An 18,303-nucleotide genomic window follows, 5' to 3' on the forward strand; every position below is an offset into this window, starting at 1 on the left:
TAAGTCAAAAGAGCTTTAAAAGCGCTGGAGAGCCGTGGAGGAGGGGAGGAAGCAATATGCTGCATTTTTCAGGCTTTGACCATGACCCACGGTAAAAAGTACATTTGCATCACAACCCAATGCACATACAATGTCTGTATCTATACCTATAGCTGTAAAGTACTATCTATCCTCATTAAGGGCAGTGTACTTTCATGTTCTCTATTCAATTCTACCCTTTAGGAAGAAGAAAATCTGGGTCACATAATGCTGAGCTAAAGAAACCTGACACAGAGAGTGCGCACTGTAGGATTCCATTTGTAGGAAGGTCTAGGATAGTTGAGACCAGCCTACGATGACAGAGGTCGAAAGAATGAGAATGCCAGCTGGGAGGGGTTACAAGAGAGCCTGCTGGGTGCTGGAAATGTTCTATGTATTGAGATCTGGGTGGTGGTTATGGGTGTGCACAGATGGGAAATTCATCAAGCTGTATAACTGTACTTGAGAATTTTACTGTATGTAACTTCTACTTCAATAAAAAAGAATAAAAAATACAAGTAAAACAAATTATAAGTAAGAAATGGGGGTGGGGGTGGTTGAAACCAATTAAATTGATTTTAGCAAGCAAAATAGCTTCAGCAACCATGGTTTTTACCCCCAGTTTGAAAATAGTTCCAAATATGTTATACATAGATTTTTAAAAGAATATATATGTATTTTCATGTCAGACTTCTTTTTTTTAAATTTTATTTTTAAAATATATTTGTATTGATTTCAGAGAGGGATGGAGAGGGAGAAAGAGATAGAAACATCAATGATGAGAGAGTCATTGACCGGCTGCCTCCTGCATGCCCCACACTGGGGATCGAGCCTGCAACCGGGGCATATGCCTGATCGGGAATCGAACCCTGACCTCCTGGTTCATAGGTTGATGCTCAACAACTGAGCCACACTGGCTGGGCCATGTCAGACTTCTTTAGCTGAACATTATGTGACCCAGATTTTTTAAAAAAAATGTACATATGTTTGTTTGTTTTTAATCTCCCTAGGTCTTAGGACCAAGGCATTCTAAATTATGCTGTCTAGGTGGTAGTATGCAATGAGAGAAGAATGGAGAGCACAACTCCTGTATGTCTTCACAGGAAATGATACAGATTTCTAATTAATCAACATTAGGTTCAAATAACATGAGTCTGCTCCTAGGTATCAACTGTGTTCACCCAGTAAGTGTAGAAAGTTGTGTTTTGAATTCTAGATTGCATTGCATATGTTATCAGTTTCCACAAAGGTTTTGCTTTGAGAAATTATGAACCCCCAAACATCTAGAAATAAAAAAGCTAATCTCAATGTAAAAAAAATATGATACATAGAAATTCATAACTCAAAAAAGCAAACACATACACCAAACTCTTCCCAGCCTAAAAGGTGGTTACAATGGTGGCACTAAAATTAGCTTTAATAGGCAGGTGCTAAAAAGATACTGTGGTAACAGTCAAGTCCTAAGAAAAACAATATTCTAAAGTCCTAGCCAGGGAGGGAGGTTTTACATTTTAGAAGAACCATGTTGTCTAAAGTAAAGGTCAGTGCTGAATGCTAGTCTATTTATAATTGTATATAGATAAACCAAGTTTTCTATTATAGTACTTAAGATGTGGGTGTGTGCAGTCTCTATTTCATTGTATTTGAAAAAAAAAAAAGAATAGAAAGGCAGTAACAGAGTAAGAATATAAAGAACCAGAGAAAACAAAGACATTTCTCTCATTTAAAAAAGAAATCATTCGTAGACGCACACAAGGAGACGAATACAAGAATACTCACTGTAACACTGTAATAGAAAAACTGAAAATAATAGAACAGCTATGATAACTGCTTACGCAATACAATAAAAAGATGAACTAGATCTATACACCAACTTGGATGGATCTCAAAACAATGCTGAATTGAAAATAAAAGCAAGGGCAGAATAATACATTATCATTTATATAACACTGTTAAACATATAAAACACAACCATATATATATATCATTATAACAGATATATCGGTAAAGATATGAAAGTAACCCCAGAAAACTCTTAATAGTGATTGTTTCTGGTTGAGGTTGCAGGAGAAGAAGGGAATGGAATAAGGATAATGTTTAAAAAAAAAACTTTTATAATGTATTTTTTTCTTTAAAAATATGGAAGCTAAAATTATAGTCTCAGGTGTTGAATCTGAGAGGTGGGAATATAGTTGTTTTGTTCTTTGTGCTTTTCAGTAACTTGTAAGATTCTCAAAATTATAAAAAACAGGTATAACTTTTTTTCTTTCAGAAAGACGCATGAACAATGAATAGAACACAGGCAACCACTCTTTGGTTTGGTGGCAAGATTCACATGGAACCATCATCTTTGGAATTGTGTCTATTAACTTGAATAAGGGCTGCATAAGTACTTTGTTCCCTTGGGAACATTTACCTGTGTATTTTGGTTATTTCTTCAATGCTTGTAATACGATAGTAAATATTATGGAGGGAAAAAGACTTAAAGCAGTGATTTTCAACCTTTTTCATCGTATGGCACACAGAAACGAATTACTAAAATTCTACAGCACACCAAAAAATGTTATATTTTTCTGTCAATGTGACAAAAAAAAAAAAAGGTATAATTGTATAATTTGATTCAGTCACACCAGAGAGCTATTGTTGTGTTGGCTGTTGGAGGTCAGTGCCCCTGACTAAATAGTCAGGTATTGGATGTTTTAAAAATTCTTGCGGCACATCAGTTGAAAATCACTGACAAAGAGTAATAAAAAAAGAATACTTTGTAAGGCACTTTCTGGAAAACAGACTGAAATCGACTCAGGTGAGCAGTGTCTTTCACCTCAGCAAAAATTCAAGTTAGAAAAGAATGAGCAGTAACTACAATGTCATTTTAATGATTTACTATAATGTAACTGCTAATCATTTCAACAGATGAAATGAGAATTATTCCAGTATCATTCTGTGAAGAGCAGAAGATTTAAGATGGTGTTACCTTGACAAGTTCAGGCAGGTAGCTATCTAGACCGGAACCAGAACCTTCCAATTTGCTTTGTTCATCATCTAAAATGGCAAAACAGATAACCTGAGTCACTTGTAGTTGAACATATATATTTTTTAAAACAGGAGGAGGAAGGCCATTTCTCTTAAGTGCCCTGGAACACACTGAATTTCAACCCTGGATGCTCATTAGAAACACCTTGGAGCTTAAAACACACACAACTCTGATGCCCAGGCCCAATGGTGAGAGTTCAACATTTGACAGCTGGTACAGCTTGGACACTGTCTGATTAGAACAGATACTAGCCATGAACAGCCCACACACCACTCCCATCCGACGTGCTAAAAGTCAGGCCTCCCCGGCACCACCCCAGGCCAGCTAAGTCAGAATCTTTGGTGGGACAAAGGAAAGAATATATTTTAAGAGTTCCCAGGCATTTTTAAGACTTAGACAGGTTGAGAATCACCTGTCTAAAGAACCAAGAAAAAAAATGAACGCATGAATTGTCAAGAAAATAGATTTCCATCCATTTAATCAGAGGCTTCTCTGCCCACCCTAACTTAGTCTTGGAAGTTCCAAACGATATGATTAATGGTAATAGTAACAACTATAGCTAGTATTTTAAGTGCTGACTCTATGCTAGGTACTAGACATACATTATCTTATTTAATCTTCCCAATAACCAACAAATTCCATTTTTTATTCCCATTTCACAGGTGAGTAAACCAATACTCAGAAAATGTAAGCAGCTTGCCCAAGGTCTCACAGCTGAAAAATTGTGTATATTGCTGGGATTCAAACTCAAGTCTTCCTTTCTGCTTCCAAAGCTGTGGTTCTTCCAATTACATGATTTCCTTATAAAAATAATGTCAGGGTAATAAATTGTAATATGACAAAAATCTTTTTTTGACAGGCTGTCTGTAAAAAGCTCACATCTGTCTGACCTGTCATGTACGTATGCAATATATCTGTCTACTTTCCACACCTTCTGTCAGAAATAAAGGACACTCACAGAGTGTGCCTGTGCCTGGGGAAAGCTAGATCTACCTACCTTCATGAGAGTCCCCGTTTCGCCTTTCTTGCATCGCAGCTTCGAAGTTGAGCTGGAGAATCTTGTTTAGAATTGTGATCCATTCTTCCATTTCCACTTCACTGTCTGCTGCCAAAAGATAACTACTTTTGTCTTGCATCTTGAGCTCAAAAGCAAAACGCCTGACTTTGTTGTTCTAAAATGGGAAAAAAGGGTAACGAGACATATGTTAAAAGAATGGGGACGGCCTTATTAAGTTTTCTCTTTATTATTTGCTGGTGGATGCTATCACATTGGCATTTGCAGACAAGCTTCCTCCCCATAAAACCCCTACTATCCACCTTCCCTGCTTTCTTTTCTCCATAGCTTTGTTTTTCCATCTGACACATTCCCTCGTTCACATATTCATCTTGTTTGCTGTCTGCTCCCCTCCAATGGAATGGAAGCTCCTCAGGGCAGAGATTTCCTTTGTTCAGTGCTATATCCCCATTTCTAGAATACTGCCTGGCAAATAATATAGGCTCTTGAAAGATATTTGAACGAATGAAATTTCATTGAAAGTTTTCAATTCCCTTAGCTCCTAATTTTTTTTTTAAATGAACTAGTGGGTGGTATTACATTTTTTAAAAGCAAGCCATTATTGCCCTGGCCAGTTTGGCTCAGTGGATAGAGCATCGGCCTGCGGACTGAAGGGTCCCAGGTTCAATTCCGGTCAAGGGCACATGCCCGGGTTGCAGGCTCGGTCCCCAGTGGGGGGTGTGCAGGAGGCAGCCAATCAATGATTCTCTCTCATCATTGATGTTTCTATCTCTCTCTCCTTCTCCCTTCCTCTCTGAAGTCAATAAAAATCTTTTAAAAGCAAGCCATTATCTATCAATATGCTTGACTTCCTTATCTGGAACTTTCTCATCACTGATGAGTCCCAAAAGGTATTGGGACACTTCCCCTTCCTTCATGCCTGTAGTTTTATGCCTCTGAAAGGATGTCTGACTCGAAGTATAAAAACAGTAGTCCATGTGCATTAAATGATGAAGGATGAACATGCCAGGGTTTCTCAAGCTCTGCACTACTGATGTTTGGGGCTGATAATTCTTGTGTGGGGGCGTCCTATGCATTGTAGGTGTTCTAATAGCATCCTTATTAGATGCCGGTAGCATTCCCCTCTAGGTGTCAAGATCAGAACACGGCTCTAGATATTACCAAACATCCCCTGGGGTGACTGCATTAGGTAGTGATCAAGCTCTAAGGACCGTGGCACAAGATTCCTTGTGGGTGCAGGCTGAGGGATATCACACTCCTGCCAACCCGTCCAGGGAAGAGCTGACCCCTCACCCACTAAAATTCCAGCTGGTTAGCTGCAGTCCCTGTGGGGCTCCTGAACGCAGGTCTCAGGGACAGGGCCACCCTCCCAAAGGCATCTTTGTGTAGTTCTCAGAAATATGAAGGAGAGAGCCGCTCCCGGCAAAGCCACACAAACTACTGTGTACAGACTGCACACTGTGGGCGCCCTAATTGCTGCCCTGGACCTCACTTACACTTCACTGCAAGGCAAGAATCAGAGTCAAAGTCTGGAAGAGAAACGAGTTTTCTTTCCCCCACATTCCTCACATACTCACAATTACAAAAAGTGAAAAGTTAAAAGGGGGGCGGGAGGAGACATTCGGCCTTGATCCTGGATTATTCCTGTTTCCTTATCTATAAATCAACTATAATCACTCCAAGCTTCTAAAATACTTTTAGGGCTTAACATTCTAACCTGGATTCCATTCAGGTCCATTTTAAAAATTTACTTTAGGCATTTCTTTGAACTCATAGTGTTAATCAACTAATCCTATATAATAAAGAGGTAATATGCAAATTGACCATCACAACCTCACAAGATGGCTGCCTACGACCAGGCCAGCAGGGGGGTTAGTGAGGGACGACCAAACGACTGAACAAGCAGGCTGCGTGGGGCAACCAGGCCGGCAGGGGGGGTGGAGGTCAGTTGGGGGCATCCAGGCCGGCAGGGGAAGCAGTTAGGGGCGACCAGGCTGGCAGAGGGGGGTAGTTGGTTGGGGGTGACCAGGCCGGTGGGGGGGGCAGTTAGGAACAACCAGGCTGGCAGGGAGGGGGCAGTTGGGGGTGACCTGGCCGGCAGCAGGGGGAAGTTAGGGGTGACCAGGCCAGCAGAGGGGGGGGGCAGTTAGAGGCGACCAGGCAGGCAGGCAGGTGAGCGATTAGGAGCCAGCGGTCCAGGATTGTGAGAGGGATGTCAGGCCTAAACTGGCAGTCGGACATCCCCCAAGGGGTCCCGGATTGGAGAGAGTGCAGGCTGGGCTGAGGGGACCCCTCTCCCTAACCCCTATGCACGAATTTCGTGCACTGGGCCTCTAGTTTTATAATAATGTCCAATAGCAATATATTTTTTAAAACCCCCAAAACACTTAAACCACAACTTTTGGAGCTTAGTTTACAATAAATGTGGATGAAAATGTTTTTAAATTTTTAAAGCCTTAGATACAATTCATTAAATGAAAAACACCATCAGCCATTTCTGCAAAAAGAGTATGAAGGATGAGGCATCCACTGAAATCAGAGCCTTCGATTCTAAAATGCACTCCCCAGACTGAACAATAGCCCAGCATGCTGTGCTTATAAATCATTTATGCACTGTGCTGAAGATGCGCACCAAAACGCCTATAAAAAAAGTAATTACTTCCTACTTTCCAAATGCCAGAAAATTTAACTAAAAAGTAACTTGAAAAGTCTCTCAACTTTATATAAAAATATAAATCAAACTCCTACTTGGGAGTCCCACACAAGAGGCAGTTCACTCTGGTACTCCTTACTATACACTCTGATTAAACATACTTTGATATAAATTTGGTTTCTACAGTGGCAGCTTTCAGGTGAGGTTGGGTTACCAGCCGGAGACATGCCAATTAGCTGATGGCGTATACTAATTTTCAGTGAACATTAAGTGATGCTATCCTCTTGTACCAGGCCCAAATACGCTTTCATGTATTCTAACCCCCTCCCATTTTTATTTTTATTTTTTTTAGTTTTGCACAGTTTTTGTTTTTTTAATTAGTTAGCAACAATTAAGAACACCAAGATTTAACTAAAATTCTGTATTTTTGCCCTTCTTGAAAAACCCGATGGTCTGGCACCCCTGAGTTGGTATTTCCACCCAGCAGTATCAGTCCTCTTTAAATGGGACCACCTGTCCCCAGTTTGTCATAGTCCCAAGTATTCCCTATTGCTTCACACCTAGGCCTCTTCTTTCACTTAATTACCTGCTTAGCCCCTGAAAATATCTGAGTTTGGACCACCAACTTCTACTGCTGGCCATGATGAAGTAACAGGGTCTGGACTTACCCTCCCATCGTAACTACTAGAAAACTGGACAGAATACTTAGATGGAACAACTGTTTTTCAGATATTTGACAACAGGGAGGGCAGGCCTGGGCTCCCTGAGAGAAGGGAAATAAATGAAGTGAGTTTGAGCACCACCTCACCTTTCTGCATGACACCTAGAAATTAATGAAGGGCCTTCAAATTCTAAGGTAAAATTTACCCTGAAAATCTTCATCCAGCCAAACTCTTAGTCAAGTATAAATGCAAAAATAATGATAGTTGCAGATATGCTAACCCTCAAAAAATTAACCTCTTACACATGATTCCTCAGGAAACTACTGGAGGATGTATTCCTCCAAAATAAGAAAGTAAATCAAGAAAGAAGACAACTAGGATTCTCAAAACAGGAACTCCAATGTAGGGAAGAAGGTAAAGGGAATTTTCAGGATGGTAGCTGTACAGAAGCTAAAAGGGCAATTACGTTTGATGCTTGATTAACATGGGTTTGAACTGCATGAGTCCACTTACATGTGATATTTGGGACAATGTGAAAAAACTTGCAGATGAACTGCATAGCTTAAAATATGGAAAGTTAAGAAAAACGTAGCTATATCATAAATGAATAAATTATATATAGATATTAGTCTAATTTATAATTTACTACTATTGAATATTCAGAAATCTATTATACAAAGTTAAAATTTATAAAAAATTCTGCACACACTTACAGACCATACATTGCACCATTCGTAGTTGAGGAAAATGTGAACAAACATAAAGATACAGTATATATGTATAACATACAAAATATGTGTTAATCAACTGTCTGTGTTATTGGTAAGGTTTCTGGTCAATAGCAGGCTATCACTAAATTTGGGTGAGTCAAAAGCTATGCATGGATTTTGGACTCTGCAGGCGGTTGGCGACCATAACCCCAGTGCTTCTCAAGGGTCAACCGTAGTCCAGATTAGAGCAGAAAGGAGGGTGGCAGGAGCTACAATCTCATCACCAGCACATAATGTCCACAACTGATGAATGAAGAATACGAACACTCCTTATCTAGCAATATGAAGACAAATCCAGAAAAACTAATGAAAAGAGTTGAAAATGATCATTTTAGGAGAGTGGAGAATGGGGGAGGAGGGGTGATGCAGGCAGGAATGTGGCTTTAGTGTTACCTTTCTGCACTGTCTGCCTGCTTACATCAGATGAACAATTACTTAGATGAAAATGTAATTTAAATTTAAATAAACACGAATACATAAACAAGTATACCTGAGGGTCAAACCAGAGAGCTGTGTGTCTAACCTTAACCACACTGGTTCCACAAAACAACCTTTCTTATAGAATTGAGATTCAGGCTGATGTCATTAGGCAACACTGAAGTCATTTTAAGGGAGACTCCTCTGATAATGGTGACTGTATCTATTGTGAGGAGTTGTCAAGGAGACTGTTCATTAATCCCACAGTGTGCCCTCTGTATGAGGGCCCCCAAGAGAAATGCCTGAATGATCTTCATTCTGAGATTGCTCAGGCAGCTTCTGACTAATTAGATTGTATCTATGTGTGCTGTGTGACTGCATGGGTCTCCAAGCTGGAAAGTATAGGACCCAGTTTGTTGCCCACCTAATTAGGTCTTTGTAACATGCTTTTCCCTTAATTCCACTTTATCTCCTCCCTACCCTGACTCCTCGTTTACCTTTCTGCTTTCAAACCCACTTGAAATTTATGGTGTTCTGTGTTTTATGAATCCTTGTAAGTTGCTGCCTTAGATCTTCCTGAAAAATGGCAGGGGAATGGCTAGCTGGATGGGTGGACAGACAGATGGGAAAACTGGCAACCTGCTTTCAAAGACAATTCTATAAAGGTATGGAAGGAGAATGCCAAATTGGTAAAAGCAGGTCTTTGGAAAAGGGAACAATTGGGGTCAACAAGGACTTCCACAATATCTATATTGCCTGATATTTATAATATGTACATATTCATATGTTATATCTATACTAATAAAAGGGTAATATGCTAATTAGACTGGACGTCTTCTGGATGACCTTACGGACGTCCTTCCAGGCAAAGCCATGGTGGCAGGGGCTGAGGCAGAGGCGGTTAGGGGTGATCAGGCTGGCAGGGGAGAGCAGTTAGGGGGATCAGCCTAGCAGGCAGACATCCCCCCGAGGGGTCCTGGATTGGAGAGGGTATAGGCTGGGCTGAGGGACACCCCCACCCCCCGTGCACAAATTTCATGAACCGGGCCTCTAGTATAATATATAAATTCTAAGAATAATTCTACAATCACAGCAGAACTATGATAAAAATATCTAATACTAGCTGCTGAATGTTTACCATGTGCCAGCACTGTCCTAAGCTCATACATCTATTAATTAATCCTCTCAGAAACCATATTCAATACTATTAACATCTCTATTTAACAAGTGAGGAAACTGAGGCCCAGAGAGGTTAAATAATATCTCCAAGGTTACATGGTGGGTAAGTGGGAGAGCAGGGATTTGAATTCAGTTTGAATCTTAACCTAATCTCTTGACCAATATACTACTCTGCCATTGGTACTGTGATAAAAGTCATCACTGAAATGCTAAGAACTGTTCTAAATATTTTCAAGTTAGCTCATCCAATCCTCCAATTTACCCTATTAAGGAAACATTATCACTATTTGAATTTTGCAAATGAAGCAACTTGAGGTAATAGTTGTCCAAGATCACACAACTAAAAAGTGGCTAAGCCAGGTTTTAAACACAAGAACTCATGCACAAGAGCATTTGTGGCTACTATAACATAATTCTGCCTCTATGTTATACCTGCCATCTTTTAAAAGGATGAAAAATAAGGCTTTTCTCGTTTAAAGTCAGCTATTATATTTCTGCAACAAAACTGCCATTTTTGGAAGTGTTTGCTTCGATCTGCTCATTCACAGATGGTACTTTTACAAATAAGAAAACTTGATAAAACTGTTTCCATATTTACCTGAACCACACCCATACAGGAATCCAAAAATATCGATCCTTTTGGCTCTTTGGAGATCTTTTCATCTTTGTAAAAATTCAAATTGTAGGATCCATCACCAAGTTGAATCAGGTGGAAAAACCGTCTTTTAAATGACTGAAAGAAAAATACATATAAAGCTATTGTTTCAAAATGAAAAGAATCACAATCCCTCCCAATAACTCACAATTCGACACATATATTAAAACCAGTTCAGTTCTCCCCAAATCAAATCTAATTCTGGCCAATGCCCCCAGGTAACTGGGTGAGTTAAGACTCTCCTTCACATCTAGAAATTTCACCTGTAGATGTTAGGAGGTGGTTCACCTAACATCGACAGGTCATTTTTCTCACCCCCAGAATTTGGGATTTTATATAACTACCCAAAAGCAGTGCAGTGAGTTCCGAATTGGGATGTAGCTCAGAGGGATGGAAACTTTCTCAAATCCCCAGGGTTTCTGCTCACACAGCACAGAAACCATTCTCTGCCTCGTGACTCTGAGCACTTTTCCAGCCTCAGGACTTAGACAGTCAGCATTTTTCCCGATTTGATTTTTATCTCCCTGTCTATCCTACACCCTCTCCCCTTCCAGTGCTTCTTTTCTCTTTATTATTATCCTGGTCTTTCTCTGAGCTTATTTCTGTCCTGGGTAGTTAGTTTTTTTTTTTTACTCTGGTTTTACTTTCCTCTTTGCAACCTTCTACCAATGTAACCATTTTTTTTTTTTAGTCCTCAATTTCTACTTCACTTGACTTTGTCACAGATCTCCAAAAAAGTGCTTAGGTTTAGCTTCTCGGTGATGTTCTTTGAGGTATCAAGTATCATTTTTGTAGTTAATACAGAGGAAAAAAGCCTGTGTTAGCCATCGCACCTTCATACCAGGCCAATGATCTCTTCACAATGGTGGTGAGAGGGTGACAGGTAAGTGGGTGGAAGGGTCTGTACGAATGGGGGTCAATCTTACTAACCAAAGGGAGGCATCTTACTAACCAGATAACATCACTTTTGTCAGGAAGAACAGCACGCTCATTCATCTTGAGCGTTATTCCTAAGACCTACAGCAAAACACGTTTAATCAGAGGGGAAAACAGGGTGATGGGCCTCCTTACCCTCATGGTCACGCTTATTGCACTGTTCATGTTGCCTTTGTACAGCCACCCGTGCTTGGTGATCCCGCCCTTCTGAGAGCCGAGGGAGGCAGCATCCTGGGAGAGAAGGAAAACATTGCAATCAATCTCTGTTATTTGCTGTGAGTCTGGTTAGTGGGAAAATCATTCACTTGATTGCCCCTTGCCCCTTTACTGGAGTAACCATCTGACACTAACACCTACAAGTCACTCTAGAGTCCACTTAACAGGGAAAGAGAGGGACAAGCCTACATTTCTGAAAACCCTTGTCCATGAAAAGGCAAAGCTGTTCCACTACAGATTTTTATTTTTAAGGGTTTAATGAGCCACAGAAAGTACATACCATACTTGACCACTCAAGTTCTAAGGTCTTGCCTGGTTTCATGAAAAATGTTTTCAAATGACACTCCCCTATGACTGAAGGACAAAAGCAAATTCCTGGAAAACTTCCCAGAGGCTTAGTTCAGGGGAAGTTGAATAAAGGAAGGAAGGAAGGAAGGAAATGTGAGGCAATAAAGAAAGGACAGGTAACATGGTGGGGCAACCAGAAAAAAAAGGAAAGAGAGGGAAGAATGCAACAGGGATAGAGGAAAGAAGGAGTTAGAAAAGTGAAAGGAAACAGCTAGAAAAGTAAAGAAACAAGTTCTGACCCCAAGCTCTGAGATCTGGGTTTAAGGGGGTGGCTACTAAAAATATAGGCATATATTTGTACACATAATAAACAGACCGGAGAAATATATACACACAAATACACAATCCAGCAAGTCTTCCACCACACCCTTGCACACTCTTTAAGAGTGCTCCCTTATGGCTTCTTTCTCCCTTTAAGGAGGTGTGTGCTCAGTGTACACTTCAGTAGGTACTCTGGGAAGAGAAGGCCACACAGTGTCAGCTTGCCCAGCTCACACCTCCTAAAACTAGTCTCTAATTACGATCCTCATTTCTGTACAAGCAGATGACTGCATAAAGGCCCATTTTATACTATGTTTTAGACCATCTCAATATTAATATTGGTGGTTTTACTGTTGTTATTATTAGCAATAATAGAAATAACTTATCTGTCTAGGATTTTACAGTTTGTTTTGTGTGTCCTAACATGCATTATTTTACTTGGTCCTCCTCTTACTATTAATCAGCACCGTGTTTTTAATATCTTGCTTTTCATTTTGAATGACTACCTCCTCTTCTCAGAATTATTTTTTAAAAAGCTGTTTCTAAAATAATTTGCTACCAAGGACATTGTTAAAAGTTCATGAGGGGCGTGGTGTTATTGGCTTAGCTGACAATTGAAAAAGAAAAGAAGAGCTAAACTCACGATGAGGTACCCAATAGTGAGTAGGGGAGAAAGAGAAATACAGAGATAGGCAGCACCAACTTTTAGTAGGTTTCCCTTGCTCAGTGGACACAGTCCCCTTCATGCCCTGCTGTCTTTGTACACTTCCCTAGCCATTATCATTTCTCCAACAGTAGGGGAAGTGGTTGTTAAAATCAGAGCTTCTGGGTACTACATACTTCACTCAACGCAATCACTGAAAAACAGCAACTTAAAATGTACTGGCTACCAGTTTGTTTTAAGACATCCTGTTGAAAAACAACACAGCCCTGGCTGGTTTGGCTCAGTGGATGGAGTGTCGGCCTGTGGACTGAGGGGGTCCCAGGTTCGATTCGATCCCCAGTGGGGGGGCGTGCGGGAGGTAGCCGATGGGTGATTCTTTCTCGTCACTGATGTTTCTATCTCTCTCTCCCTTCCTCTCTGAAATCAATAAAAATATATTTTAAAAAAGAAAAGAAAAGAAAAAAACAACATAAACTTAAGGCCTAAGTGATCTTGATATCTTTTAACAGCGCAGCCAAATCTTATCCAGGCCTTTGAAAATGATCTCAGAACAAATAAACAGGGCCAGGAGAACATGCTACGTGTGCTAAGTAGTCAGGTTGAAACAGAAACTTTATTTCAATCAATCAAACAACACATTTAGTAAAATTCTTCCCTGTTTCAAGAAACATTCCAATTGCTGTTTTGGCTAAATGTTGGTAATTTTCTAATTAATCTTCTAAGTCTGTAAAAGAAATCAATTTTAAAATCTGTGAGGGATCATCCTACCTCGTCTTTGTCAACCTCCTCATCGACTTCATAGACATGAACTGGAAGTTTATCCAACTTGGCCCCTTTGCTTTAAAAAGAAGAAAAGAACTTGTTTTATAATTACCTGGTCCCCGGAGAGATGCTGCATTCTTCTCCCATCAGAGGAACCAGCATTTAACAAACGCAAAGCTGGCCCACTAAGATACTAAGATAAAAACCATCAGTGGAGTTAAGAGAACTCCAAAAGCTATGCATAGCTTGTTGGGAGTTACATAGGTATTTTAAAATGGGAAAGCTATTAATAAATAAAGACTTGGTAGGCATTAACAACAAAAACATGACAGTAACAATAGCGGCTAGCATTTATTAAACAATTATGTGTTAGGCACTGTGCTGGGTACTTCACGTGTTTTCTCCTTTAGTCCTTTTGATGGGGGGGGACTGGTGTTAAGACCATTTACTGGGAATAGATGAGGAAACTGAGGCTTACAGAGAGCAGAGCAAGTAGATGACTTAGGCAGAGATAGAAGAGAATCTGTGCTCTTAGTCACTGTTACAATCTTCCCTCTCATCCTCATCACAATCAAAAACTCCTGTTTATGCCAAAAAGTGAAGTCTACCAGCAGTAAAAGTAAAATATCGGATAGGAAATACAATATATCTCACAGTCTATTCTCTTTTAGCCATGAGAAAAGTATGAACAAGACTATCAGTGAATACAGGTTAATCTGATCAAATGGGAAGAATTAAAAAATCCCCACAGGAGTACAGGGTGAACACAGAGCTAAGAAGCACACCCATCTGGAGAAGATAATGTTGGAGGAGAGTGTTCTCGGCTGAGGTTTAAAAAAAAAAGCATCAGGAAAGCTGGCTAAACACACTTAAGGAGTGGCTGAACCACACAAATAGAAAAAACAAATAGCTAGATCCATCAAGAATAGTATAAGCAAATCAAACCCACAGGTGCAACAAACACAAAGAAAAATATATTAATAGGATCTCAAGTAAAATTTTCATTGGCGATGGTTACTTTTGAAACACAATCCATCATTTGCTTTCAATTTTCATACTGAACTATATTTAAATTTGCCAACTGCATCATTTATGGGTATACCATTTTATAACAGACATCCTCTCAAGGTGCAACCTACCTATCCCTGGTTTACTTTAACCACCACTAATCAATCTAAACGTACCTGTTTTTGGTGTATTTTAGAATGAGTTAATACTTTAAAGGAGGTAAAGAAATTTTTCTGGGGAAATGCTTGTTCTTTGATACACTTTTAACATAAAATTTATTCAGTAGATTTTTTTAAAAATTTTTCATTTATTCAATATAAAATAAAACAAAACATTTTTATGTTTCTTAAAATATTCTTTTTAAGATAAAACACATTGTAGCATATTTCAAAATGCTTACATTTTCTTTTCTTTTTTATTTCTCACTGAAAAAATTTCACCTGTTTGTGTTTTATCAGTGGTACCCTGAAAAGAACCACTGGAAGTAATTAAACCATCCATGAGTTTATTGCCACCTGCCAATCCCAGAGTACTGGGATTGAGTCCTGCTATCACATGCCCTGTAAACAATATATATCCCATATCACACAAACCATCTAGAAATAGTTTCTCCAATTACGCTGATTGCTGGAAGGGACATACCTCCCTAAACATTTTAAGTACAAAGACTTTTCCCTATGTGTATAACCCCACCTTGTGTGGTCTGCCCATTTACTTACTTTGGAAGCTGTCGAAACTCTCCTGAGTAATCTTCATATTTATAGTTCACAAGATGCCAGTCAGAGTTATAGGTTTTGATGCACTATTGGGGGTAGATTGAAAAAATAGAAAGTATATGAGAAAAATAAAAATTCTTTCCCCTTAATGCTCTCATGCCTGAAATTCCATCATCAGAGGTTCCTGTGAAGTTTAAGAACCACTTAAACATCCCCCTTGGGAGAGGGGTCACTTTAAGTGCAATCTGAGAGCAGATTTTACAGGAGACAAACATCACCTCCTCTTGCTACATTTACATAACAATGTACAGTTTCTGACTTAAAAGCATTTGGTTCTATAGAAGTTGTGTGGCCTCTACTAGAATATGAAAGTGAACAGAGAGTATATGAACCATAAGACGCTTTCATGGCATTTACTAATATTACAACTGGCTTTGTTAGTCCATATTATATAAATTTGTTCTCAGTTTTTTCTTCTATTTATAAGGGACAGAGTGAGGTATTAGGAGGAAGGGTTTCATTTCACAGTGGCACCATGACATCTCTGTGTGTATGTGCATGTGTGTATAGAATGCACAACGTATGCAGTACTTCATTGCCAAGGATTCTACCGGTGACACTAACCTCCAGAGGCTGTATTAGACTGCCTCCTAAAAGACAGACTCAATGGGCCAGCATGGTGTCTTTCATTCGTCTACACAGGAGGATCCACTGAGTAGCACATACAGTCTTAAGATTATAAGATCTTCCAGATCTTCAAAAACGAATAAGTCAAAATCAATAGGTGAAGTCTTTGATTTAGTTACCATCAGCTTAGCCCAAATAATTTTTCTGTGTGATCAGCTCTTGACTACATGTATGTAGACTTCAGTATGGCAAAAAAAAGTGAGTAAATGAAAACATAGGTAGATAAATGCATGTACGTATTACCGAGTTGATTTGATGCTGGCTATAACTAACATGAACAAAGTCTCTTTTCTGCTTACTTCTCTTCATTGTTTAATTGTGAACCTCTTTATCTATTTCTTAGCCTACGCCAGACGGCCTTTAGAGGCAAACACTCCTTCACCCCAAAATCATGAAAATAATTGCAGCAACAACAGCGAGTGCTTCTCCTGTGCCAGGCTCTCTATAAGCACTTTACCGTCAAGGCTGTGAAGGGAAGATAGTGTAAGCTTTGCTATCATTAAGGTAGGATAAATAGGAGAGGTGGGATAAACAGCAGAGAAGGGTTAAGGAGAGAGTTAGGTGTTCGAGCTAAGCAACTTTTCAACTTCTCTGCTCTGTACTTACAAATGCCTTTAAATACTATTTTATTCTTGTAAATGCTTTCAAAAAATTTTCAAAGCATTTTCACCTTTAGAACATCAGATATCCACACTCAAAATTATATTCCCAAACCAGTATGATTTCAGAATTATCCTTAGATTTGGATTTTCCCACTACTGTCCATAGGTCCATTATCACTAAGTCAAGTCTGACTGTGTATTATACAGTCTCGTGGACCAGCCCCTATTCTCTTTGTTCTGGAAGCCAAATCAGGGACAGCAGCAGCACTCAGGGCCATGGTGGTTTTGCACAGAGCATGGCCACTAAAGTTGTGCCACCAAAGTCTCTTGCAGGTCATTACAACCATTTTGAAGTATAAAATGCACCTGTCCAATTAAAACATAAGCACAGACATACATGATCGTGTGCATTTATGAACGGAATACCTGATTGCCCAAATTTTTAAGACCTTAGGTAAAACTAGTAAGAAACACAATTATAATATTTAAATATGTTAAATTATAAGGAATTGCAAAAAGCATAGTTAGCCAGGTTAAGTAGCCAGAGGTTCATTCATTTAATAAGCCATTGTTGATTGCCCACACAGCAGGCATCTACTAAATTCCAAGGTAGAAACAGAATAAGGCAAGCAACACCCATTCCTCTGGGACGTGGAAAGTCTAGGAGACAATGGGTTCAATCAGAAATCAGTATCCACAGAACCATATCGCTAAAAGCATAGGGATCTGATTTCATGACTGACCTTTCAAACTTGCGAAATTCAATAATATTTTGAAGTTATACTGCAGGTCTTTTGAAGTTGTTTTTTAAAAAGCCATTAGGTCATTCTCCTCGGGACGAGAGGATGGAGAGGAAGTGCTGTTCCACTCCACCCTAGGGAAGGCTCTCCAGAGGGCTTAGTTATGTTGGCTCCCGCAGCAGAGGATGGAGCCGCTATTGCTCAACCTGCAGCGATTAAAGAACTTAATGGAGAGCTGCCCTTCAAAAACCGTATTTTTTAAGCAATTGGGAACATTGAATTAGTAATTAATAATTTTGCTGCATGTTTTCAAACAGGAGTCAACAAACTTTTCCTGCAAATGGCCAGATTGTAAACATTTCCAGCTTTGAGGGACATACTGTCTTGGTTGCAACCACTCAACTCTGATATAAAAGCAGCCAAAGGCAATAGGTAAACAAATGGGTGTGGCTGTGCTGCAACAAAACTTTATTTATAAAACCGGCTGCAGGCCAGAGTTTGCCTGTAGGTCACAATTTGCCTACATCCTGTTTTAAAATAAACATTTAAGATCATATAAACATACCTGGTTGTATTTGTCTAGAATTAATTTTACTAATATAATAGCAAAGGAGGCAAGATAAAAAGTTACCTTTTCAGAAGGATGAGAGAACACACTTTAAAATTTTAAATATATATTGAATTTTAAAAAAAATCTCCATGGAGACTAAATCGTGTTATTTTAGTTGGTCTTCACTTATAAAAGCATAATTTCCTTATAGTGGGCAAATTTATCAATAGACTTACTTATCATCTAGAAAATGAGGATAAAAACGGCCCCTGCTAATTTCTGGATCAGGGGCCAATGGCCACGCCCAGGAGACCTTCTGCTCTCCCAGTAAAGGTACTTAAATGAAGGAGCACTTCAAGAAACAAAATTAAAACACCTAATTAGTTCATCCTACCTAAAAGCACCTGGAG

The 18,303-nt window shown here is 39.4% G+C and overlaps 1 protein-coding gene across 9 annotated transcripts in view; it reads right to left on the bottom strand.

Annotated features, from left to right (window-relative positions):
* The window catches only part of DOCK9 (dedicator of cytokinesis 9), a 262,790-nt gene that overhangs the window by 97,549 nt on the left and 146,938 nt on the right, over window positions 1-18,303 (bottom strand). For all 9 annotated transcript variants that reach the window (XM_008143977.3, XM_054719897.1, XM_008143975.3 and 6 more), the window contains exons 4-9: window positions 15,318-15,400; window positions 13,597-13,666; window positions 11,475-11,570; window positions 10,347-10,481; window positions 4,050-4,224; window positions 2,993-3,060 (exon numbers count right to left, since the gene is read on the bottom strand). In XM_008143977.3, the coding sequence (XP_008142199.2) occupies window positions 2,993-3,060; window positions 4,050-4,224; window positions 10,347-10,481; window positions 11,475-11,570; window positions 13,597-13,666; window positions 15,318-15,400 (627 nt within the window). The remainder of the gene's footprint in view (window positions 1-2,992; window positions 3,061-4,049; window positions 4,225-10,346; window positions 10,482-11,474; window positions 11,571-13,596; window positions 13,667-15,317; window positions 15,401-18,303) is intronic.

Source organism: Eptesicus fuscus, chromosome 8, assembly GCF_027574615.1.
Source record: "Eptesicus fuscus isolate TK198812 chromosome 8, DD_ASM_mEF_20220401, whole genome shotgun sequence".
Lineage (NCBI taxonomy): Eukaryota > Metazoa > Chordata > Mammalia > Chiroptera > Vespertilionidae > Eptesicus > Eptesicus fuscus.